The sequence below is a fragment of the Epinephelus lanceolatus genome, chromosome 6, assembly GCF_041903045.1.
Source record: "Epinephelus lanceolatus isolate andai-2023 chromosome 6, ASM4190304v1, whole genome shotgun sequence".
NCBI classification, from domain to species: Eukaryota; Metazoa; Chordata; class Actinopteri; order Perciformes; family Serranidae; genus Epinephelus; species Epinephelus lanceolatus.
In genome coordinates, this window is record NC_135739.1 from 39,949,622 (window position 1) to 39,975,876 (window position 26,255).

Here is a 26,255-nt window from a genome sequence, read left to right on the forward strand (position 1 = left end):
TGAACCACAGCAGATCAGCCAGATTGTATCCCCAGTGCAGTTCAAATAAAACAGTTTTTAGATTTCCCCCCACCAACATGTGATGAGGTGAAGCATGAAATGAATTTAAATGCAAAAATACAGAAGTTATTCTTATAATTAGCTCTGTGGTGAACAAAAAACTCAACTGCCTGAAGAAACTTGCAGCTGCACTCTGAGTCTCTCTCTTTTCTCCGTTTTTTGTTTGCAACCCTGCTAAATTGCCCTTTTTCTCTTTCCACTGTTGCCCATCTCAGCTCCCAACATAAGTCTTTTTTGCATTGAAGGCTTGAATTGTGCCCTCAAAGGAAACCCTTTTTATTACCACTCTGGACACAGCCTATCCCACCAGCAGCAGCCGCAGCAGGAGCCCCGAGGGGGAGATGTAGTGACGAAAGAGCAACACGAAGAGGGAGGAGAGGGATGTGCGTATAAGCGGATGTCCGGATCCCGAGGGCTCGTGCGTTCACGCTGCAGTGCCCATCAGAGAAAAAGAGAAACAGAAGCTGAATGAATGATCATCCACAAAGCAGCACTTCCTCTTTCTTTTTCTTCTTGTTTGTACATCTGTCCACCTGCAAAAACACGCAAGCTTCTCTCTGGTGCAAGAGTGACTCTATAGGTAAATGTGGTTCTTCTTTTCAGGATTTGTTGAGAGGTTGAAAATGTGAAAATGTGTCCCACGTTTGAAGAAGATTCTCACCGGGAGAAAACTTTACATCCAGCTTTAGCTTGCAGAAAATCCAAGAACAGATTAGGTAGGTGGAGTAGCAGATAAATTTCCGTTAAAACTGCATTATCCTTGGTCCACAAATAAAAAAAAATCCAGGTTTATGATGAGTAAATCTTACATAAGACAGATCAGAGCAGTGCTGGATGTTTAACACCATGTGCTGCTCCTGATACACTGAAGCAAACTGATGCTCTCTGTTGAGCTGCGTCCCTCTGCTGCTTCCACTCACGTTTTCCTTCTCCCCCCCCCCCCCCTCTCTCTCTCTCTCTCTGCGTTTAGCTGCTCATGACCCATTTCCCTTCCCAATGGAGGTCTTAATAACTTAACCTGATTAGAGGCTGTCAACATGCCCTGAGCCCAACGCAAGCAGCAAAAGCCTCGGCAGCATTACGCCATCAGTGCAATCACACTCTGTTTACAGACATCCACATAATGTACATTTCATTAGAATCACAGTGACGTAAGTATTTGTTTTTCACTGACCTGGCAATTAAACCTTAAACATACAGTTACAGTCTTATTTCCCCTTCAGTAGCTTTAAAAAGATAGAAAAAAATATTTTATTCCATACTTGCTTGATGGCATCATACACAGTATATATTGCGTATCAGCTTTATTGCACATCATTTTAGACACATTTCCCCAAATTTGAGCCTGGCAGATTTGGTATCTTTGAGAACTGTGATGTCTTCACTAGAATTTGAAACACATATCTGCAGGTTTGAAGTATGTTTGGCTGAGTGAGAGCAGTGATTTTTTAATAACTCACTCAGTGGTGCGTCGGTGACATTGAAGGGGTTTACTCAGTCGTGAAACCAACCTAACCATGGGTTAAATAGACTGTAAATGCACTTTGTGGATGATTTAGTAATCACAGCTTCCTTTTTTTCCTCATGTTAATAGTGTAAGTGTAATCTTTCACTCCCAGGTGATGATAAAGAAAATATAGTATAATGTTTTACTTTGTGTTGTGACAATCTTCAGCCCCACATCATTCATTATTCTCCAGCCTTGTCTCTTAAAATGATATTCATAATACAACTGAATAGATCTGCCAAATAAATACTGGGCAAATGTAATTGGATTCTGTTTTGTGGCAATGTTTTTCCAACTGAGGAGGGTGTCGGGGTAGATAGTGGGCATATATGCAGGACACTAATACCGGGGGCTGGAGTCCAAATCCTACATCCTAAAACACTGGTTAAAGGGATACTTTCCCGATTTTCAAACAGCTCTGTATCAATACAATGTGTGCACTATGTGTAAACTGTGGTAAACTTCCCTCCATCTAACATATCCCTCCTCTCCCCCCGGCAAAATTCTGCTGAATTACCTATATTGATGCAAAGCACCTCATCCGACAGAGTTTCTGGATCACATGTATAGTTGCAGACACATTCTGTTTGTAGCGTACATGACACACCTCAACAAACCACGCCCTCCAATAGTGCAAGACAAACCCACCAAAGCGAAAGTTATCTGAGCCCTGCTACAATGCTACACTGTAGTGATTACATGAGACCAAATGTAGCAATGATCGACTTTATAATTCATTAATACATGAAGACATGATTAACTGATTAACTTTATGAGTAATGAGATGTAACCCTTCCCATTACCATTACCCTACCCTTAACCACCTGTCTTGTAACGTAATACTTTATAGCTAGCTAATCGTTTATTTAGCAATTTCATAGGAACTTCCACTTGCGGGCAGGACAATCGGAAAAACTTAAATGAAATGGTAAAACTAGGCAGTGCTGCTTAAATTCAAACCAAGATTCTGTCACTGAGTTGCACATTTCTTGCCTTAAATGTTTTCAGAAACATGTTTTAGCTTAAATTTTCACTGTAGCCTAATACAAGATCGTTTGTTGCCAGCTGGTCGCCATTGTTTCAAACGGACGTGTTTGCATTACCTCACCCGCCAGTGGCAGCATTTATTGGCCTGGTGCCACGCAGTGCATTCTGGAAGTTGTATGTTTTCTACCTCTTGATCAAAAGCGTCCTTTTTCTCTCTTTTCAATGGTTTGGTTGCACCAGTTTCGAATGTGTCCTTCTACTGCATAGACAGCATAGCTTCATTTAAGGGCCACCTCACCAGCAGTGAAATACTTCTTTAACGGTTGGAAAAGATGAAGGTTCGTTAATTATTGAAGAATAAACACATCTTGTCTCATGCTTCAAGCCAGTGTGGACCTTTTTTAATATTCAACCAGAACACCATCTCTCTCCAACCTTAACCAAGTGCTTTGAGTGCCTACACATGAAATGTTAATCTTGCATTAGTTGTTATGAGAGTCGTTGTGGGGATAACAAATGAACATTTAGCAGATAAAAAACAGAATGTGAGAGGCATCATGTTTCTTTTAAAGCAAATTTGTTTATGAGTCAGGATTTTTTTTTTATTATTAATACCTTGTCATGCATTAACACCACTTGACTGTCTCTACATCTGTGTGAATAAAATGCACAGGCTTCACACTGTATGCACAGAATCAGAGGGACAGTCTAAATGAGATGGCTGTCGCAGAAAACACACTCGATAATTCTCCTTCACATCTGGTCGGCCATCTGTGCCGCAACAGCATGATGTTAGATTACTGCAGGCCTCTCACTCTCACTGTATGACTCTCGTTCTCTCTGAGGGGCAACTCTAATTATTCACAGAGCATTGTTTGTTTACTGGAGTTTGACCCAGCACTCACCCTTTCAAGTAGTCCAGCTTAAAGGAACGGTTCACCCCAAAATCAAAAGTACATATTTTACTGCTAGCTCACCTAGCACCTGACCTTGCTAACGTTACAGCTCAGCCCAGGAGGATACATCACACACTATCTCAAGCACAAGCCTCTCATCCATGAGTAGATGCATGCTTGCTTCTGCACATTGATATGGCTGGTGGGTGTAGTTCAGTAGTAAGAAAATAGTTCCTTCATGAAAGTGCTGGCAACAAGGTCTGTGGATTATCTTGATTTCTGGAAAGAGACATTGCTGTTGAGTTTTTTAAATGTATTGTTTGGGCGCTTTGAGCACCACAAGCCAAGTGCCATCTAGTGCCATTGTATCGGGGAGAAGGCAGACATCTCTACTGCTGATATCTCCAACAACCGGCAACTCATACCAACACAATCCAAACTGATAAACAGCACTACAGGTGAGAGAAAAAAATATGTATTTTTGATATTGGGGTGAACTGTCCCTTTAAATTACTATACAGGGATATCTTTTGGCATGTTTTAACTTACTTACTAAAAATTCTGTATTTTTTCCTACTGTAACTGCCTATAATCTGTCAACTATTTTTTTTTCTTTTACAAATTTAAGATAAAAAAAACATGATTTTTTTTTTTCCACCTTTCAAGCAAACATTTGCATTTTTTCATTTCATTCAAGTATAAAAATCAAAGAGCCGTGTTATGAAACAGAATTAGGTGTCGTGTTACAAGTGACTGAACATTCAGGACATTCATCAGTCATCCAGAAGAGACAGCCACAACCTGCTCTTTCAGCTTTAGCCTCAAAGAGACAAAACCATATTTGCAATACTACTAAAGTAGGGACTATATCACTTCAGAAGTTTTAATCAGTCAGGCTCTTGAGGCTGTTTTACAAAAAATGTTTATACTAAACAAGTTTTACTGTTGGAATAGTCCCAATGAAAACTGTTCATGCTGAGGTTTCTGGATGGATTTACAGCAATTGATCTTCCTTATTAAGTCCCTGAACATTATTGTCACAGCAATTTTATTCTATACGACTGCCACTTGAGAGGCCTCCTCTATACCAGTAAGGTGACTCTCCTCCTCAACTGTTTGTGGACCAAATATGGTGTCACTAAAGCCCAACATTAGAAACACCTTATCCTCTCTCTCTGCCAACTTTTTTTCCCCTTATATTTCCTGATGACCTTAATGTTAATGCACACACACTGAAACAATGTCTGTCTCATAATGAAGTTGAAGTTCACACTGAAAATGAAGCTGGAGTTTTGATTCTTCAAGCCTGCTTCTCTTCTGCTTGCACCTTGCAAATACAATAAATGCTCTGCAGCTTCAGCCAGTCTCTCACTGTGTCTGTCTGCTGTGTGCTGCTGGGCAGGTCATGTACAGTAGCTTTATCAGAGCTTGTTTTCTGAAAACAGCTGTCTGCTGCTGGGAAGACTGAGACTGAACCAGATGGGAAATGTGCCAGAAAACAAAAACTAGGAGCTAAAAGTGGCTAAAAAGCTCTTGGGGTGTGTCACTATGAGAGACACCTTTCACATTACACACTGCAATTTAATTTATCAATTGCATAAAATTATTGATTAGTGGGGCTTTAATAGTAACACAACATTATATAATTATTTCTTTAGCTCCACTACTGGTAAAGCAACAAAAGCAACAAAATATTGGTTTGTTCATTCTGTAATGAACAAAGAAATCTATAGCGGGACTTCAGATTTTTTTGTTCCTCTTGTATAACTGTGTTTGTCCTGGCCTCACTTGTGCTGTCCTTTTGTCTTTCTCTTCTTTAGTCTCCTCATTCTCTCTCTCTCTCTCTCTCTCTCTCTCTCTCTCTCTCTCTCTCTCTGTCTCTTGCTGTTCTTGCTGTGTGCCTAATTAGCCAACCAATCGACTGGACAGTTAAGGTCCTTCCTCGGACATCAGCTGTGCCCTGCTGGTCACGACTCCGCAGCTAAAATTAATGAGTTGGTTTGGGTGATCATGTGGTAGTGGTCGGTGAAGGGTTGCCCAATCACAGCTCTGCCCTGCAGGACTTTGGGGTTTTGTAATGCAGTGATGTCAGAGCAGCTGACTTAACAAGTTGCTGAAGGGCCCAACGAGACATGCAGCCAGCTGTGACCAGCAGCAAGAAATAAGACTTGACGTGGTGTGTAAGAGAAAAGACTAGTACAAGAAACCACATAAAGTGTGTGGCACAGAAGAACAAAGATAAAACACAAAGATTGTCTCAGAAACAGATACTACAGAAATATATGGTTAGACTGAGCCTTTGTAACTGCATAAATATGTAGCCATTGTTTTGTCAAGGGACTGAAATGTTATATGCAAGATTGTGATACTCACTTCAGACAAACTATTATATTTTTTTAACAGAGCAAGATCATAACAACAAGGCAAGGGTCACATAACATAAAAAGGTAGACAAAATCATTGCTAGGTTTCTTTTTAGTAGCCCCACTAGCACACCTCTACAAACCTAACACAATTAACAATTATGTCATCATGAGATGTATCCAATTCTAGGTTTTTGAATAAACAATCACAACATAACATTGTAAAATAATAATTGAGTTTGTCTTAACTGACATTGAACAAATTCGTTGTTGTTTTTTGAGTTTGAAAAAATCTTTCTGAAGGCGTTTAAAATTGCTTTTTTTTATCAGTATTGCCAAAGAATCCATGAAGTATATTCGGAAAGGCACCAGGCATAACAGTGCCCTCCAGGCAGTTAGATGTCTCTCCGGCCCAGCCCCAACTTTTCCTCCCTCATTATTTAACCAATTAGCTCTGTCATTAATTTTCCAGTGAGATCATCCGTAATTATTGAGCCAGCATCTGATAATTCTGCCCTGAGGAACAAACATCGGGCTGAGCGTCACACAGCAATATTTTCCATTGACCAACATTGAGCCTGCTGTTACGCAGAACTCGACACCACAACAGAAATTCAAACAGAGACACACATGAGCAGGCAAAGACACAACACACACACACACACACACACACACAATGATGAGTAAATGAGCACTGACCGTATGGCGAGCAGCTCTGTCTTCTCATCTGGATCTTCAGGATGCTCTCCTGTTGGAGATATAATATCATTTCTTTTATATTCAGTTACGCTTTACATTAATCAGACAGCCTATTAATAATTGTTTGTCACTTCTGAGACTAAAACTAGAGCACTCACGTCCGCTGATCTTTGCGCTGACTCGCTGTGCCAGAGCGCTGCTCTGAGCCAGCTGGTCCCTGAAGCTCTGGCCCATGTAGTAGTCGATGTCGTTGGCCCTCAGCAGCTCCTCGAAGGCCTTGGTGGTGTCTCCCAGGTGCTGGGTGAGGATGTTGCACACGCCTCGACCCTCCCTCAGTCGCTGGCGGAGGTGAGACAGCTCTCTGGCCTGAGCCTGGATCAGAGTGTCGAATTTACTGCAGACAGAGAAAAACAGAGTGTTACTTACCCTGACGATATGTGAAGTAATACATCGAAGCTAAATAATACCCTACAAACAAACTCCTGCTGTTGATGTTTACTGTTTGGATCTCCTTTACTCTTAATATGGTCCACAGGAGCAAGCTTTTAATTTCTAACCTCCAACTATAAATCAGCCCACAGAAACAACATACAACAATAAAATTCCTTTTTAATTTTGTCACTTTAAACTACATGAATCTTGTTTTAGTCAGGACAGTCTCATTAGAAATCAATTTTCTCCAGGGCTTTATTTGATAAAGTATTCTAAATTGCTTCAACGACTGATGACTTAGAAGTGTTTTCTTTTATCTCGTTTAGTTTAGTTAGTTGGTTGTCTTGTCTGAAGCAGATCTAAGTGATTCTGGGACAGTTGTTAAGCAATGCCAAGATGTGACAAAACCAAGTACAGCCTGTTTAATATAGCTGGAAATAGAAATTAATGATACTTTTTGATAGCAGATGTTCCTGTGCTCATTTGATATGTAGTTTTGTCTGTATGACAAAATCCATAACATTTTCTAAACAGTGATAATGCTTTAAGATTTCACTGTATGTAACCAGCTGGATAGCTTGAATTGTGAGTGTCTTTAACACACACACACACACACATATACATATATATATATATATATATATGTATATAATGTTTATATGTAAATTCAAGCCTTAATTAAATGTAAACAGGTGAGTAATATAAATATTCATCCCCTGTAGAATTGTCATGAATGTTGAATTTAGCTACGGCGACCAAAACTGTTTTTGTACCAGACTGTAGACTTGTTTATTTCTGTTGTAAAGTCTATAGAGATTGACTTGCTTCTGGAGCCAGCCTCAAGTGGCCATTTGAGGAACTACAGTGTCTGGCACATCAGCGTGGGCTTCATTTTTCAGCTGTGGAGGTTGCTGCTTGCTATTAACAGGAGACCCGAATCAGCCCCTAAATGACTAAAGCTTGACTGTAGCTACAGTCCGGTCACACATGGCAAATGGGACAGTGTGTTCTCATTCTCGTGTCAGTTAATCCCTTCGGACTGTCAGTCAGGCAGCAGAGTTTATATAAAAACATCTGTGGTTACACTTGATTAACATGGACTGATACTGACAGAGACTGACGGGGTGTGTAATGCCTGCAGTGATTAATGCAGATCACTGTACAGACTGAACTGTATCAGTGATAAACTGATAGGTCATATCCTGGATACTGGAAAGATCTTCCTTTTTTTCTTCTAGATAGATCATACCAGAATTTTTATCTCCAGAGGTCTCCAGAACCTTTTTTTTTTTTACCTAAAATACAATAAAAACAGGTCTTGAAACACTTCCCTATTTCATAAGCATATTTTATCATATTTAAGTAAGATGTCTCCCTGTTTTCTGACATACCCTTGTGTGAATTTGCAGCAAATTCAGCAACCCCTCCAAGTTGTCCCATGTTGTCATGAATTTAGTGTAATGTCTGTTTCCACAGGACAATTTCCAACAGTACAACAAATTCATGTCAACACCTGTGCTAAAAACACTTTCTTTCAATCCAGAAATACTATTTTCATTCACTAATCATTTCTAATCACTTCTGTTTCCACATATTTCCGATCACTATTAAGCTACCATCAATGAAACCCAATACTTCCTCTAAAAATGTTTTACATTAAATGCCTTACAGGACTCAAAAGGCACACTCTGTGGATTTTTTTGTCTTTTCTTTTGTCACCCTATCATATATATTTTTTTAAACTTCTGCTGTATTTCATGCATGTATGCAAAAACATTCCAAATAAAAAAAGGAAATTGTAGGTTCCTAACTCTCACCCTGGCCAGGTGGCAGACTTTACGTCCTCACTGACAGACTTCTTGCCTCCTTTCCTCAGCTGGTCCTCCAGTGCGTCCACGCGGGATACCAGCTCCTGCAGGCCCTTATCTGGATGAGGGTGACGAGGTGAAGCCAGAGGACCTCCATCGGATGACTGCCAACCCTCGTCGTCCTCTGCCCCACTCTGGGAAGGCGAAGCCTGGAAGGACCAGTTGACCTTGCGAGGTGTGGAGGGTCCATAGTCGCTGGACGTGGAGAGGGAGCGGAGCCGGCTCTGGAGCCCGCGGATCACTCCCTGAGAGCGGGACAGCTGGGAGCGAAGGTCCTCGACGAGGCGCTGAAGAGACGACATCTCGTCTCCATCACCAGAGCTCTGGGTGGTGGTTTTAGTGAAGGCGGAGCTGCTGCTACTGTTGGCAGGCCACCACTGGGACCCACAGTCCAGAGATGTGCACATCTCCAGGTCATCAAACTCTGTCAGGGAACATAGAGCACACACATTTATCAGTTTTCTATGAGATGATGAATAAATAAAACTTATTTGTTTCAGTCAACAGCTCCCATGTTTTCTTTAACACACACAATTAACTAAAACTAAAGCAGTCTGATACAACAGTCCTGCACTATACCTTCTGTATGAAGCTTTTTTTTTTGTTGTTGTTGAAACTGCTTTAAAATTAGCTGAAGGTCATTTTTTAAAGGCTGTACTTCGTGGTGATGTTGAAACATGAGAAAATGTTTACACACCTGCATAACTGAAGTTCTGCTCGCTAGCTACACAAATATGTTTGAGCTTTTAAACTGCTGTAAGTAAATCTAAACAATAAAAAAGAGTATAAAAAGTGTAAATGTTGTGTTTTATGCTGATGTTTAAAGGAAAAAACACTTAATTTCCTGTATTCTGATGAATTTATCTGCATTCATTTATGGTGGAAATGTATTTCTTTATGTAAAGGAGAACACAAAATTTAGGCAGCAGGTGACCATTCAAAATCTAAAAATGTAATATAATATAATGCAGTAAGGCTCTCAGGCATTCTGAATTGTCAAATATTTATTCTCTAGGATCAACCTCTCTCATTTAATGTTATCTCTGAGACATGTAGCCATGATTTATTCTTCCATCCTCTTTTGTCTGAGGAACTAACCTCTTTAAATGCACATTCACATCAGCGACATATTAATTCATTATGAATAATTTATAAACCCCTGGATTTTAATGGATCATACGTGCTGTCACGTTTACAGACAGAAAATGGAAAACCTGGACCACTGGAAACTGTGTCAACAATACTGATCAGCAAATGCAGGTTTTTGGGTCAATTTAGAATCAGTGGGCTGGCGGGATGTTTTTTTTAAAGCTTGTGTTACTTGTTTTAGACGCACATTGATTTCTACTGTATTTACATTGCATTGTATGTTTTCTTATTGTGAAATAAACTTTTTCTCAAAGTGTCCTCATTTTTACATCAACATTTCTTGGTGCAAGCTATTTTTCAGAGCAATTTTTTTGCTTTTAAAAATGAGGTGGACAAAACCGGGCATTTCAAAAAGTGATGGGGACATGTCCTCATCATCCCCAGTGTAAATAACGCTTATGCAAGCAGTTATATATGTTGATCTGCAGATGCTACTGTTTACTGTCGGAGCTGTTCTTTGCTCCCCTCTGGTGTTTTTCTGATGCTACTACAACTACCCAGCAACACCAGCTGCTGTTTCCAGGAAATTATACTGTATTTCAAGTCTCTAAACTTGTTTTTAGAAGTTGTAAACTCATGTAAAGTCCATTTTTAAACAGAGTTCCCTCCTGCAGACACTGTAGCAGTAAGACATACCCGGGCTGCTGGTGTCCTCCCTCTCAGCCTCGTTCTCACTGCGGCCGCAGGTCTCATAGCCCAGGTCCTGCAGGTCCACCTGGATCTGCTTACTGTCCTGCTGTACGGCTGTCTCTGCTACACAGGCACAGAAGAAGAGGAAGTTTTACACCTCTGTGTTTGCAGCTGACGTCACTGGGATTCATCTTTAATATTTTTGATTGTTGATGTTTGTTTTGCTTATTTTGCAAAATAGAGGTATGTAATGTATGCAACATGTGTATGTAATGTAATCACACATTATTTACACAGCATGTGAGGCGTTACATAAGTCATCAGTGTGTGCACTCACTGAGCAGTTCCCTGTAGTCTTTGAGCTGCTCGGCCTGAGCCTGGACTGTAGCTTCAGACACCATCAGCCTCTCCTGCAGCTCTTTGCTCTTCTGCTGCAGACGAACAGTCTTCTCACACGTCACTGAGGACACGGCGCCCTGCTGCTGACTGGCTGACAGCTCACTGTCTAGAACATCCTGGATAACAAAAAAAAAACATAAAGAAAACATATTTTAGGATGGATTTGTTTTCAGTGGACCTGTAGTGTCTTTGTGAGTTTTCCCTGCAGGGCGGTCCCTACCTGTGAGGAGTTGGTGAGCAGGTGCAGTGACTCAGGTCTGTTGACTCTCTGCTCACCACCGGTCTGGATGTTGGTCTGTGACAGAGACAGCTCTCCATCCCAAGCGTCCCACATCTCAGAGCTTTCCTCCTCCTCTTCATCCTCCTCCACCCCTTCTATGGTCACATCCAACTCCTCCTCCTCCTCTTCACCGTTCTGTTCATTACTGCTCGTGCTGCCGGGCTGCAGCCCTTCAGTCAGATGATGCTTTAAATCTCTGTTCTCTGCTTGCAGGCTGAAAAGAGCTTTCCTTTAAAACAGACAGAGAGGGATGGACAGTCAGAAATAACCTGTTGCCCTCTAGTGGCCGAAAAAATTGCTTTACGTATCCTTATATTTTTCTTATTTACTTTTTGACTTCCTGTCAGCGGCTCTCAGCCAAGCGTAAATCTTTCAACACACCTCACAATTTCATATTTAAAAAAATAATTTCCTAAAATGGCTGCTCACTGTAGTTTTTATCAAACAAACAGGAGGAAATGGTAAATTTAGGGACTATTTTTAGCGGTGGATTGATCCACATTTGGTGCTCTAGTGAGTATTTGGGGCAGCAGGATGGTGTATGTGTGATTGAGTCAGAATAAACTATGCAAAATAAACTAAAAAAAAAATAAACGTTTGACAGCAATGGGGCTCTATGGCACAGACAAAAAATGATAAACAAGCAAATACTTGTTAGTAGATACATTCAGAACTATTCTTATCATAATCATCTTACCTCATCTGTGACAGTGAGGAGAAGCCGGCCTTCTCCAGCTGAGCCTTCAGCTCTCCCAGCTCTCTCTCCACCGCCCTCTTCTGCTCCACCAGCTGTTTGACCTCCATCAGTCCCTGACCTTCAAACAACACATCCTGGGATGGAGGCTTTCCTGTGCCTCCAGAACCCTGTTTGGACAGACAGTCAGGATTGTTTCTGAATTATCAGTTACAAGCCTCTGAGGTGTAACTTACTATACCAGCAAAGCCCAGCAAAATAAAAGTTATATTACTGATAACAACTTTTTTTTAAAAAATGCAAATGGACCAGAAATCCAAGACAAATCAACATAGTTTACAGCAGTTTCACGCCTCATAAAACTCCAGTGCTTAGACATATACGTGTCTGAGGGCTGCAGTCACATGAGTTTAAGAGCTGATTTTCATACATATTTCATAAATACTATATACAGTGTATGCCTTTTGATTAGGGTCGCTTAGAGAATTGGTTAAAAAAAAAACATATATAAACTATCCACACAAATAAACAGTCACAAAATAAAATAACAGCAATAAGGAATGTATATAAGGGGAACCTTTCTAATAAAGTCCAAAACTACAAAGCTCTCTTATTAGATAAGTATTAAAACTCTCTGCTGGTAAAATCCTCATTCATCTGTCTTGGGTGCACCTTCTGAGATTGTAAATCCTAAGGAAGCGAATGTTACCCCCTCTGCCGTCAACTAACATCAACAGCAATAAAAGACAGCCCAGTTTATCATGTGATGTCAGGCCTCAATTTCCCTTAAAATCCTTCTTAAACTGCTTAAAAAAGTTCAATTTATTCCTACCTTGGTGTTGGCCATAAACTGGACCCTCAGTTTGGACTCCTCTTCATCAATGCTCTCAGTGTACTCGCTGTTCAAATCATCATCAGCCTCGTCTTCATCCTCTGAGCTCAGTCCTGCAAGAGGTAGGAATAAAAAGTTAGACCAGAGCTTCTTAAACAATTCTCTCAATTTCAGTTTTCTGTTTATGACTTTGTGCAATCCCAGCAACCAGCAACCATTCTACTGAGTGTCACACTGTCAGCACAGAGAAAACATCTGATGACTTCTGAAGTATCTGCTCATCCACATCAGCTGACTTAATAACATTCTTCAATTTCATATGATGCCTGTAATTTGTAACGCAGCATCAGCTATGCCACAGAACTTCAGATCATACACAAGTTTAACTGCATGTACATATAACAGCTCTCAGCTCACTAATATGAGGGCCGTTCTGTGTTATTAACTGCACTTGACTGTGGTTAGGCTTCAATTTTCAGCATAAAGCAACTAAAAAAGACTTCAGGAACAGAATGGACTAATAGAGGAGATGGATTCATAAAGTTTAAGATGTTTTAACAGAACAGGATTATGGTTAATCTGGATGTGGGAAATATAACATAAACTGTAGAAAGGCAAATTACGGACTTGAATTTACCTGAATGTACTGGTGATGAAATGAATTAAAGGCTAAGGCAGTTAGACTCTTATTTGCATCATCAGTGACATATTTATTGTCTATAACAATGTAACCCTCCATGTTACATTCCTACTTGGATTTGATCTCATCAGTATAAATTTCAGGGCTGTAGAAACCACTGATGTCATGTCCTCAGCATTGTTTCTGTGAGGTTGAGGGATTTTAACAACCTCGACAGAAATTTTAGACAAATTAGTTTTTTTAAAGGCTTATTCAGATTTTCTTTGCCGCATTTATCATATATGTGACTGCTTTAAGCAGAACAGTGAAGTCACATTAAAATAAAATGAGGGAATTTAGTGTTTCTCCACCAGAATCACTAACAGTAAGGGGCATAATAATGTAAGGGCAAATATAAGCGTTACATAATTAAATGTAATGCAAAGTGTGGGGAGACTAGTCAAATATTTCTTAAAGAATTTGGACTGAATTCTGGGTAATGTCCTAGTAACTTTGCAAACTGAAAACCAGGACTAACCCAATAGTTTATGTGCTTTATGAGCTGACTTTGAAATTGGTGTGACTTACAGTATATTATGCATAAGTGTGTGGTGCTTTATCCATACAGCAGGAAGAGAAGGGGTGATTTTGTTCCTCTGAAACTGGACGGTTGCTTAAGTTACTGGGTAAAGTGTTTGTACTTGGTGTATGTGATAGAGACAATTGTACTACAGCGATGTCAACTCTAAAGGTGGGGAAAGTCATAAAACAAGGCCAGCATACAAAGACACAAGCAAACTGTTACTTCCATGAAAATCTCCTTAAGTCATAAATTCATGATGCAGTATACCGCAAGTTTCTTTATTGAACCGCTCAATTACATGTTCGGGGCTGAAAAAGTATAAATAAAATGTACTATCTGCAATCCAACACATGTGGCTTGATCTTCTATAGAGTTTACATTCTTCATCTTTATGGAAAGATCAATAAGAAAGAATCAATTATGCTTACTGTTCTCCAGTGTGACACTCAATTTTACAATAGTATTCATTTATACTGAACCACAGAGATGGAACTGAGGGTTGCTGAATTGCACAAAGTCTCATAAAATAACAAAAGCAAACTATTGCAAGCATTTGAAAAAAATCTAAACATTTTCTCAGCTATATTGCTATATATAAAAGACAGCTATACACCAAGTATACCGAATCATAATCACATAAAGGCAGTGTGGAATGTGCTTATATTTTCATATTATCAAGTCAAACAAAATATGAGTTTGTTTCAACTGTCATACAATTTGCAGCATTCAGAAACAGGCTCATTCAAGCTGATGAGCATGCAAAGCATCCACACACACCCACATATAAGGAAATATATTATCACTGTCATACGTGACCAAATACAAAACATTTACAACCCAGTAAATGAGGCTTTGAGTTATACAAAATATAAAATATGTTTAAGACAAAGACATTTTTTAACATTTAACTTCACTGAAACATTTATAAAACACTTTAATGAAACATTTTTTCCAGCCACTTCTAAACTGGCCCTCACTCAGGAAAAAAACAGTGAAGTCAATATGGAGAGCTTTGTTCCAACATGACAAAATTATTAGAAAAACTAATTATATTTACAAATGAATTTAAAAAATAATTCTAGCAATTTGTAAATTTTCACTTAAATTTTAATTGATGTGCATTTTGATTCGGATTCAAGAAATTAATTTAATAGGATCTACACCATTCTCCAACTAAATCTCTGCACTGGTTTGAAATGACATACCCAAAATAAAACTATTGATGACAGTCATCATCTTCTTTCAAATTCACTGTCAAAACTACAGAATGATAATGTACCACTGAGGCTACACACATGGTAAAAATGTCAGCCTCTACTTGTGTTTTTAGGATTTTTTTTTTTTCATTGCACTCCTGTTAGAGACTAAGCAAGAGATATATGGATCCCATAATCTCAACAGCTCTTTTTTTATTTACACTTAAGGAGTTGTGAGGCTTTTTGCTTTAAACTGATGTAGGGTTTGTTAAGTGTGAGTCATTATTTAACCCAATGGCATTCTAAATCATGCTGCTTGTTACTGCCTGATCCGTACTGGATACCTGATTTGTTCTACATATGTGCAAGGATGGCTGGGGTTAGGCATTCACCTCGAATGGCTAAGGTCAGGACAGCCCATTAGTCAGGTGACAGGACCTGAACAAATGTGGTTTATGGTATGGATCAGGTAGTGACACTGCTTGTTAAGGGCTTTTAAACTCCCACAATTAACTGTATCATTCATGAAACTTGTTTGTCATCAGTGTTAAGAAGCGTGCAGACCTGCAGTGACTACTAAATGACAAAGGCTTAGAGTTTGTCCATCTCGTCACCATCACTGATTACAGTACAAAAATGTTCACTGTTATTTCCACCCAGAAGGTCCCACGTGTTAAATTCTGTTACATCAGTGCGACTACCACCACAGCAGAACACTCGGAGCCCCACACCACAGTCACAGCTCCCTGTTGCTGTTACAGATACTGTCCCATGCTTCTCTGATGCCCACCTCCAAACTCGGGCTGCCTGCTGTTGGGCCGGTCCCGGCCCAGGATGGGGCCTCTTGCTGGGGGACCGTCCCGCTGGACCAGGCTCTCCCTAAGCTCCTGAACCTCCTGGGTCAACCGCTCCACCAGCGGGAGACCGGAGGGCTCCACCATCTGCCTCTGGAAGTCCTGCAGAACATACACACACAGGTGTGCACACACGGATCATAACACACACATACATTAGTATGCAACACATATACAACACAAAAAATACAGAGACTAGAAAGCTGCAGTAACAAAGATGAAATTATAAACATCATCATGACACTGAAAGATTTCTCTCTGTCTCTCTCCCTCTCACTCACCCTGATGATCTCCTCCTTTACACACAGAGTCCTGGTGAGGGAGTCCACTCTGTTAGCCTGACTCCTGCTCAGCTCCTGGCTCTCCTTCTCCCTTCTCAGAGCCAGGCGCAGCTCGTCCTGCAGGGCCTGGAGTTCCACAGCAGAGTCTGGTCCAGAGTCTGACCTCGATACAACACCTGAGCTCAGCTGTCTGCGGAGCTCTTGGAGTCTCCCCGTCTGCTCTGTCATCACCTCACTGAGCCGGCCAGCAGAGTCCTGAAGGGAGATTGGTGTTATTTATTTTTTTCTTACAACTTCTGAGTGCTTCTGTTGAGCTCCTCTGCTCTACCTGAATGTACTGGTCCCTGGAGCTGATGGTTCTGAGCAGATCCTGGATCTGCTCCTGGTGGTTCTGGGCCTGGTGGGTCCGGTCGGCCAGCACTTCCTGGAAGAGGCGATCTTTGAGTTGGAGGCGGACCTTCAACTCCTCCAGGACGTCCCTGGGAGCTGATTGGATCTGAGCCAGTAGAGTGCAACGAAGTTCCTACGGTTGAGAGAGGAAGAAGAAACATGAATCTTATCTGAAAGACTGTTAGGAAATTGATTTGTTGAAGGAAAATTGTAAACTAACTGTGTAAGGATCTAACCAAACTGCCTCTTCATCAACCCAAGATGAAAAAAAAAAAAACTGATATTGATGTTCCCTTTTGACCACTTCCTGTCTGTACCTGGGCCTCCTGCGTGCGAGCGTGCAGTGCCGCCTGCAGCTGGGTGATGATGCCGTCTCTCTCTCTCAGACCGCTGCTATGTCTCTCTTCGCTCTCCTGCTGCTGCCGCTGGACATTCCTCCAGGCATCACACACCTGCTCCAGCTCCAAAGCCTTACCACGCACCAGCACCTCCAGGCTCTGACAAACACACATCACCGATAATGAGTTGTGGAGGTGACAGAGCAGAAGGCGGAGAAGAAGTCTGATTTGTGCATGTGAGTTCTTACAGAGATGGTCTCCTCGTTGTTGGCCAGGACGCAGCGCTGCCTCTCCAGGTCTCTCTCCTTCTCTCTGAGCAGCAGCTGGAGCCGACGAGTCTCCTCTTCTTTCTCCTCCATGCTGCGGAACTTGTCGTCCACTGCACGCTGAGGGTTAGACGAAAAAAGTGTCAATCATTGCTGAACCTGAGAGTTTAGGTTTGGCATAGTAAGTAAGTAAGTAAATTTGATTTCTATAGCACTTTTCACAGATAAAATCACAAAGTGCTTTACAGCAAGAATAACAAGCGATAAAATACAGAGACAACACAGAAAACACACAATGGCACAGAAAACAAATAAAGTCACAGAGGCCCAAAAACATCAACTTCAGTAAAAAGCCTGTCTAAAAAGATAAGTTTTTAGTTCTCTCTTAAAACCTTCAATGGATTCTATGCTACACAGAGTCAGAGGCAATAATTAAACCACTGAGGATTCAGCTTTAAGCCAAGCCTAGGTTTGTAATCACTAAGTAGCCTAACTTATCACTAGGAGTCCTGCAAGAGGCCACTAACATTTTCTAGACCTTTAATCTCAATGGGGCTTTCCCTATTAAATAAAGGTTAAGCAACATAAAACGCTCTGATGCTATTGTGATGTCTGGAGCTGAAAATACAAGGTGGATACACAATATGACACCCATACACCAACCACAAGTAACTGCCAGGAGGTCACAGGATGTGCTGCATGGTCATTGGTATGCATGTGGGTATTAGGCTACCTTTGGGGATGCACTTCAGACTGGAGACCAGATACTGGGGATGGGTTAGGTCAAGGTTATTAGGGGTTAGGGTTAGGCTTGTTGAGGTTATGGTTAGGGTAAGTCTATGTGAAATGAATGGAAGTCTATGTAACCTTAGTAAACATGTGTGTGTTGTTTACCTCCAGAGCTCTGTCTCTCTCCTTGATACGCTGGCGGAGTTTCTGAAGCAGAGAGTCTTTCTTCTCCTTTGGATCCTCCAACAGCTCACAGTAGTCCTGATTGACAGCAAATTGGTTTAGCAAAAGATTTAAGAGATAGTGAATCACTAGATGTACCCAATATACTACAATAGAGGAAGAGAAACCATCAACACTCTTCTGGAACAGATCTGGAAAGTCAGTTTGGTCTGAATCATGCATCCAGTGGTCAGTGGAGGAGCTTCAGCTGTTTGCACTTCCACATTCAGCTGTGGAGGTTTCTTTGTGGTGTGTGCAGCATGCAATGTATCTGCAGAGTGCATTTCTGTGATGTGATATGAATCCTGTGAATGTTTGTGTTTGTGCAAGTGAGTGTGTCTGACCTCTATCAGCTGCTCTTTGGTCTGCAGCGATGTCTTCAGGTCTCTGATGGTCCTCTCTCTCTCCTCGGCCTGTCTCTGTCTCTCTTGCTCTCCCTCTCTCAGCTGCTCCTCTCTGTCCTGCAGGGCCGATCGAGCCTTCTCCAGAGCCAGCTGCAGATCCTGAATATCACACACACACACACACACACACACACAAAGTGCCAAGATGTAAGATGATATTTTAGTGAAAAACAAATGATGCAAAGAATATCATCTTTCCTAAATCTAACCATGAACTTGTTGAAAGAATGTTACAATTTAAAACAGTCCTGCTCTGTCTTTTCTCACCTGGTTGTGTCTCTCTGTCTCCCTCCTGTGCTGCAGCGCCCCCTGCAGGTCTTTCTCCAGCCTCTGCAGAGCTCGATTCAAGTCTTCCTGCGTCCTGCTTGCCTGCCGCTGCGCCCGCTGACCAGCCTTCAGCTCTAGCTGAGCCTGGAAGAGAGACGCCTGCAGAGCCAGCACCTCACCCTGACCTCGAATGCTGTCTGCACCAGACACCTGCAGTGAGGGGTGAACAAGAGACAGACAAACACGGAAACACAGAAAGGATTGGTGTGAAAAAGGAAGCAAAGAAAACGTTGATTTATAATAGTGACTGTAACTATCAACCACAAACAAGTGGCTTCAGTATGTGTGGTATATATCTGTGTTCAGTGATGTGACAAAGCTCCAATTTGGGGTCACTCTGTGTCAGGATGGAGGACAAACCTGCAGCTGCTGCAGCTGGTTGCGGTTGGCGAGCTCTTTGAGAGAACACAGCATCTTATTCTGTTCATCAATCACCCGATACAGATCTGCAGCCTGCTCACACACAAACACACACACGCACAAACACAAACATTATTCAAATACCAAACTGTGCTTTCTTTGTGTATTTTCACTTTTAAAACTGATGTGTTCAAGCTTTTTTTTCCTGTCAAAATCCATTACTTCCTGTCTCTTTCTATTTTCTGCCTGCACTCATTTTTCCGTCTTCCTCTATCAATGTATTCCTTTATCTATCTACAATACCACAATGTGTATGTATCCGTCCCGCTCTACCTCTGCCTCCTTGGAGTTCACAGTATCTGTGATGTTCTGGATGTTTCGCTCTTGCCGCTGGGCTTCCTCTTGGGCTGAACGCAGCTCCAACTCCATGTCACCGAGACGCTCCTGCAGCTTCTACACACAGACACAAACACACACACAATAGACTCAGTACCAAACATTACAGAGATTCAGATGGATGAAAATGGATGAAATGCAGGTCTGGTGGTGGGAGTCGTGACATATTTGTACCTGGTTCCTGGTCTCGCTCTCTCTGATCTTGGCCTGGAGCGAGCAGACCTGGTCCTGGGCCTTCTGCAGCTCACTGACACACTGTCCAGCAGCACTCTCATACTGACTGAGCTGGCCCTGCTGCTCATCAATCAGCCTCTGAAGGACACAGGAGCAAAACACAGGTCAATAATAAAAATATGTATTTGTTGTACTGTATACAGTTCTTTTTCATATCTCTTACTCTTAACACATTATTATCCAAAGTCACAGTTGATATATTAATGGGTGGTGAAACACTGGACACAAAAACGTGTGTTGTCCCTGCAGCTGTTGTGCGAATGACTGAGTGAAAGTGGAAAGTGATGTCAGTTCACTGTTGGATGACTTCCTGGGGAAGCAGCTGTTGCCAAGGCAGCATAATGTAGACTTCCTTGTTTTTGTTTTTATGATCTGAGTAATGATGTGATGTCACTGCCCTTTTGGACACTGTTAGCTGTATTTGTGACCTTTTCTAAAGGTGTTTCAACCGGCACCCAAAAACAATACAGGCTGTGGTAAAACATTAAGAATAATCACTGTTTCATGGGTCCTATAATTTCCTAATAATCCAATGGAGGAAACTATTTAATTTGATAGTACAAACAGAGACAATGATCTGAGACATACATGAGTACATTTTTAGCACCACTTCACCTATTTTAGTTTTTAATAAGAAATAAGAAAGAACCAGTAAATTCTGCAATTGGCCCGACAGTACAGTAAAACTGAGTGGATTTTTTAAGAAGCTGTTGATTTGCAAAGAAATTCCCTTGAAAGAACAGCTCCATTTATACTCGAGTAAATATTCAATCATCAAAAATGCGACTCTCCATTTATGTTGAATTGTGTGCCTGTATAGTACTAGAATTAGTACCAAATGTACAAATACATATTAAATCATAAAACCTAGTTATACTAAATAATATGTAATTAAGCTATGATAATAGTTCAATCTCAATAGTTATGCCAATAAAGCTGATTTGCCCTTTTTTCTAAAAAAGGAAACAGAAAAGACAAGCAGAGGGGTTAATGCCTGCCTCTATAGTGCATAATTAATGTGTAAGATCTGATAGAATTAATTGTGTGTCTTTTAGTTACTAAGCAAAAAATCAAATTCTGCAATAAAGCTAAACATGGTGAAATCTGCAGTCATCAATCCAGACCGCAACGTGAGATGGTGTCAGAAATTTAGGAGCAAAAAATCTCACAATCTGACTGCTGCTATGACTCTACTACATACCATACTGGTGTGAAGCTATATTTGTATGATGTAAGTTATATTTTCAAAACATGAGTGTCACAGACAGATGATCTGAGCTGACAACGTGTCTCTGCTAACAATTTTTTTTGAGCACTGCAAGCTTGCTTTTATTGCATGGTGAGGAGATATCTTTAATATTCATCTTCTATTGTCAAATCATGACCAGACCTCTGGTATAAAAGGTCAGTAGTTAGAGCCACTTATTCTCCCAGAATCTACTTTTAAATGCTCTGGAGTCTTCATCTGTGTGTAAATGGCACAAGTATAAATTTCCCCATTCATACCAGTGTGGGGTCTGCTGCACAGACTAGTATATGGCTGTATAATAGAGCAACACACTAACATACAATAGACCGTAACAGAGCTGTCTTCGCTCCTGGCACACTGAATCATGTTCACATTAATCATTAACATAACAATAGAAGTTATGAAGCTGTATCAGCCTGAGCAGGGCACACTGACTGCTGGAGCGCTCAGAGACTGTTCCCATGGCAACAGAAGTGTTGCTAGGATACCAACGAGGAAGAGTATGTATGCTCCCCGAGAGGGTAATCAAGGCAGTGAGTGTGTTCAGCTTCATCAGCGGTCAAGGAGATGAGTAAGACAGAGAGGTCTGACCTTGTTCAGTCTGGGTGGCGGGTGCACAAACGGGGAATTAGTGGGACGCGCTTTCAATCAATCAGTTTCACTTCAGTTGGACTAAACCTTCACCAGATTTCTGTGCTTTTCAGGTTTCACGGTTTTATTTAAACAACCTTGGTATATTTTAAAAGGATAAGTTAAATCAGATCTTGTGTTCCTCAGACAGCCAGAACTTGTCGTGTCTTAGCCAGATAACTAGAGTGAAATACAAATGTGTTTGTTGGCAGTGATTCAGAGGTCTGAAACCAGGCTTGTCCCTTTTCCTGTCACAGAAGGACACTGTCAGTTAACAGGCCCTCATTTCTCTGCTCTGAATATGATTCCACAAATAAGTAAAGAACAAAAAGCCTCTAATTACACCTAGGATCTGCAAACGTTGCATTAAGTTACGACAAATAATAAACTACAGAACACTTGCACCCAAAATTATATTTTTACAGTTTAATTTTTACTCAGATTTTTACCTTTTTTGATTTTTTTCATCAAATTGTCCTATTTTTTAGAATTTAAATGGAAAAACTACATAATCTTTTAAAGGAGAACTCTAAAAATTTGCATTACTCTCCCATAAAGTTTGGGGACTTGCAGGAGACAGATTAAAAAAAGAACGGTCTAAGTCGAAGCTGCAGAGGCCGCGAAATCCTGACTTTTGGTCCCACATATGAGCCAATCTTGGAAAAAAACTGTATCCTACATTTCCCATAACACAACTTAATAGCACCCTACTGTTCTGTGCAGCCTACACGAAAGCTACAAAGTCTACACTGACAGGATCGGCTCCAGATCCAGTAACAAGGTACTGTGGCTATCGATCTACCTGCTGAAAGCGGAACGGCCCGCACTCAACATAATCATCCATCCACTGCTCCTCCATCTCTGCCAGCTCCGCCTGCAGCTCCTGCTGGGGACATGGGGTCACGACCTCCGGTATGGGCTGGTGAGGGTACAGCTCACAGTCTGCTGCCCCTCCACAGGGTGACCTCAGTGGTGTGGGCAGGGACAGTGACAGGCCTTGCTCCAGTTTGGCTTTGACCAGAACTGGGATCTTGCTGCCCCTGTTGGGCTTCACTGGCCGGTACTCGCAGCCCCTCAGAAGGCTCAGCGTCATCTCAAGTCCAGAGTGGGCGCTCTCACTCAGTTGTTTGTCCCATGGAGTGTCCCTTCTCACTGGAGCCTCCTGTGGTTCAGTTTCCTCTCTTTCTTTGTGGTTTGCAGGAGGGCAGCTCACGTCCACAGCGGTGTCAAGAGACTCAACAGATGACGCCGGGCTGGGACTCGTCCTGTCACACATGGTCTTATCAGAGTCCAGCTCAGCTAAGGAGGACTCAAAGACGACAGCTGTTGCCTCAGACTCTCCAGAGGTTCTGGGGGGGTCCTCAACCCCCAGAGTTGCTGTTGAGTAGCGGGTAGATGGGCCACAGGATGTGCTCCTGCGCCCAATCTTGCGAGGAACCTTACACACCGCCTCATAGTCAGAATCAGCAACACGGAGCGCTGCACAACCCCTACACCGCCTCGGCTTCTGGCCAGGGAGAGAGTCTGTTCCTGGACACTGGAGGTGGTGGTGCTGGTGGTGGTGGTGGTGGTGGTGGTGGTGGGTGTGCTGGTCCAGGGCAGAGTCCTCTTTATCAGCCCAGGATTCATACACTGAGTAAGTCAAATCATCCTGGATCATATCTGAGTATCTTCCATCCTGCAGGACTGACAGATCCACCACAGGAGAATCTTCAGAGCCCACTTCGGTCACAACGACCCCCACAACAGACCCAGGAGGAGCCACATTCCCATCCTCTGTGTTGTTCTTCCGGTACAGGCCTCCAATACACTGCCTCAGCCGGTCTTTCTCCAGCAGCAGCTTGTGAAGGCGCTCCAGTGACAGGGCCTCCACGCGGGCAATGACCGTGTCAAAGCGGTACATGCGATCCAGCATGAAGGCACACTTGGAGCAGGCGAACTCCCCACGGCCGTCCCGGGTCAGCTCGTGGCCCAGAGCGTGGGACAGCAGCACCTGCAGGTTGAGCTTGGCCGCTGGGTGGAAAATCCATCGACGCTGGTTGCCGCAGAGCTCGCGGGCGCAGATCCTGCACGCCTCCTTCATCTTCACCACGTCCAGCATCACAGCAGCAGTGGACTGACTATAAATAATACAGCAGCGCTTTAAAGTCCAGTCAGTTTCTTTCTACACATGTGAAAGGTGTCTTTGGATTGTAGGAAATCACAACTGTTCAAAGTAACCTTAAAGTGCTGAATTTTCCCTGGACCTTTGTGCAGGTGTGATCCAAAAGTTTTTTTAGGTGTGTCAGAAAAAAGCCTTGTTCATCCAAATCTTATGAAGTAGGTGAGACAGCTGCATTGATTCAAAAAGTTGGGATACATTAAAATCACATTTTAGAGTTCTTTATCTTAAAAGTCTTGTACAAAGATGCTTAAATGTGTTTTTGTCCCTCTCCAGCCCCCGTCCTTCCTGTTTCAATGTCAAGTCTTGAACCGCTGTCCTGATTTTAAATATTTATGTTTCAGATTTCATCTGAAGAAGATAATGATTTAAAGCTTCTCAAATCTGAAGTTTTGCCTCTAACACAAATATCATTCTTTGGATTACTGTGTACCAAATTAGAAGCCTTAATAAAATAAAATGTGATTAATTTCTTGGCAGACAGTGAGATTTTTAGGATGAACTGTTTCCCTGCTTGAAGAACTTGAATCGATCATAAAGACTAATTATAGTTATCCTGATTCAAAAACACAAATGTCTCCGGATCACGCTGACATGTCAACGTGACAACGCGATCAGCAGCGTTAATTCAGTGAAGATTTCCAGGCGGAGCGGATGTGAGTGAATCTCTGTCATGGGTTACACTGTCACTTCCTCTATGATTCACTGCAGACATTTGCCGTCAGGTCGATCCGGGTTGTATTTCTGTCCCAGTGATTCCTGTGATAGAAACGATCCCCAGTTGATGTCACTGCTGTATGTTTTTGCCTTTTAAATCAATGACGTCTCTGTGCATGACAGCATCTTTCCGCTGCAGCAGCCGCTCCCGTTACAATCCGACACGAACACGGAAAAAAAAAACTGATCCGTCCCGATCGACGCTTTGGATGTTTGAAGGTTCACCGGAGACTGTCCGGGTCCCCGATCCGTTGTCTCCTCACCAGCATCGGCTTCATCAGCTGAGGATGGAGGGAGAGGCTGTCAGTCCTCGAGCCGCTTTCGTAACGAGACAACGAGGCAACGTTGACAGGAACCAAAGATCGCCTATGTTGGAGACGATGTCTCACTTCGCAGCTTTACCTAGTCCCGTCTGCAAAAGTGGGCTTCGGTTGTAGTCCAAAACAATTATTTCATTGTATACTATTTCTGGGAATATTCCACAGGTGTAACTCATTTTGGAAAATCTTATTATTTTGTATCGATTATTACATCAGGCTACAAAGATCCATTAAACGTGTACTTAAGTAGGCCAATAATTCAAGTGAGGTAGGCTACTTGTACTTTACATGAGCATTTCCATTTTATGCTTCAGAAATAAATATTGTACTTTTCACTTAATTTCATATTTTTAAGAGCAATGGTTATTTTTAAAATTAAAATATTAAATACAACAGATGTGATCAGTTATATATAAAAATAAGATCTGTTGTTATAGATTAAAATACCAAAAGTAAATAAAGTAGTTAAAACTAGCTTTACCATGGCCAACTACAATGCTAAAATACAGCTTACATATCATTAAAACCAATAATAATGATCCAATAATATAACAGTATAACACTGACAGTAGCCACTCTGCATTATGACTACTTTTACATTTGATAGCCTACTTAAAGTAGCCTAAATGTTAATGCTAATACTGACATGATGTTTTTACACTGTGGTTAGATAAATAAATAAAAGTAAGAAAAAAGTTCAAAAATGTGTGATGCAAGATGCATATGATTTTCATTATGACCCATAACGTCTTCCCCTTGTATTGTATTATTTTTGTGTTTTGAATTCATACCTTATATTATTCTTCCTAGCTGTGTCCATGTCTACTTATTTATGTAAAAACAAGTTTAATGGGCGTACACTTTTTATTTCTCTGCCCTTTCTAAACTTTATTATGTGAAGCACTTTGAGTTGCCTCTGTGTCTAAAATATGCTATAGGCCTATATATAAATTTGCCTCTCCTTGCATTTGTATTATAATGTACTTTTAAATATCTATTTTGTATGTTGTTATCTGGCTGTGTCTGGCTGAAACTGATGTCTGTTTGGGTTTTGTAAATACAAAGAAAGAGAAAGATTTCACTTTAGGCATTCCCCATCTTGCAAACAGTACAACATTTAAACATTGTTTAACAAAGATTCAAAACACTGAAACATGGCTGGTGACTCCAGCATGTGTTGTTG

The 26,255-nt window shown here is 41.5% G+C and overlaps 1 protein-coding gene across 19 annotated transcripts in view; it reads right to left on the reverse strand.

The window, feature by feature from the left end:
• pde4dip (phosphodiesterase 4D interacting protein) overlaps positions 1 to 26,255 on the reverse strand; it is a 120,012-nt gene that overhangs the window by 16,921 nt on the left and 76,836 nt on the right. For 12 of the 19 annotated variants that reach the window (XM_078169053.1, XM_078169051.1, XM_078169052.1 and 9 more), the window contains exons 1-20: positions 22,677 to 25,063; positions 19,936 to 20,073; positions 19,699 to 19,818; positions 19,366 to 19,458; positions 18,946 to 19,155; positions 18,619 to 18,777; positions 18,218 to 18,313; positions 17,306 to 17,443; positions 17,037 to 17,216; positions 16,658 to 16,852; positions 16,330 to 16,584; positions 15,985 to 16,150; positions 12,797 to 12,909; positions 11,968 to 12,134; positions 11,211 to 11,499; positions 10,929 to 11,106; positions 10,598 to 10,714; positions 8,762 to 9,236; positions 6,671 to 6,906; positions 6,513 to 6,561 (exon numbers count right to left, since the gene is read on the reverse strand). In XM_078169053.1, the coding sequence (XP_078025179.1) occupies positions 6,513 to 6,561; positions 6,671 to 6,906; positions 8,762 to 9,236; positions 10,598 to 10,714; positions 10,929 to 11,106; positions 11,211 to 11,499; positions 11,968 to 12,134; positions 12,797 to 12,909; positions 15,985 to 16,150; positions 16,330 to 16,584; positions 16,658 to 16,852; positions 17,037 to 17,216; positions 17,306 to 17,443; positions 18,218 to 18,313; positions 18,619 to 18,777; positions 18,946 to 19,155; positions 19,366 to 19,458; positions 19,699 to 19,818; positions 19,936 to 20,073; positions 22,677 to 23,975 (4,673 nt within the window). In that variant the 5' untranslated portion in view covers positions 23,976 to 25,063. Of the gene's footprint in view, positions 1 to 6,512; positions 6,562 to 6,670; positions 6,907 to 8,761; positions 9,237 to 10,597; positions 10,715 to 10,928; positions 11,107 to 11,210; positions 11,500 to 11,967; positions 12,135 to 12,796; positions 12,910 to 15,984; positions 16,151 to 16,329; positions 16,585 to 16,657; positions 16,853 to 17,036; positions 17,217 to 17,305; positions 17,444 to 18,217; positions 18,314 to 18,618; positions 18,778 to 18,945; positions 19,156 to 19,365; positions 19,459 to 19,698; positions 19,819 to 19,935; positions 20,074 to 22,676; positions 25,064 to 26,255 lie in introns of those variants that run through there. The other 7 variants (XM_033622646.2, XM_033622644.2, XM_033622642.2 and 4 more) reach the window with 2 other exon arrangements.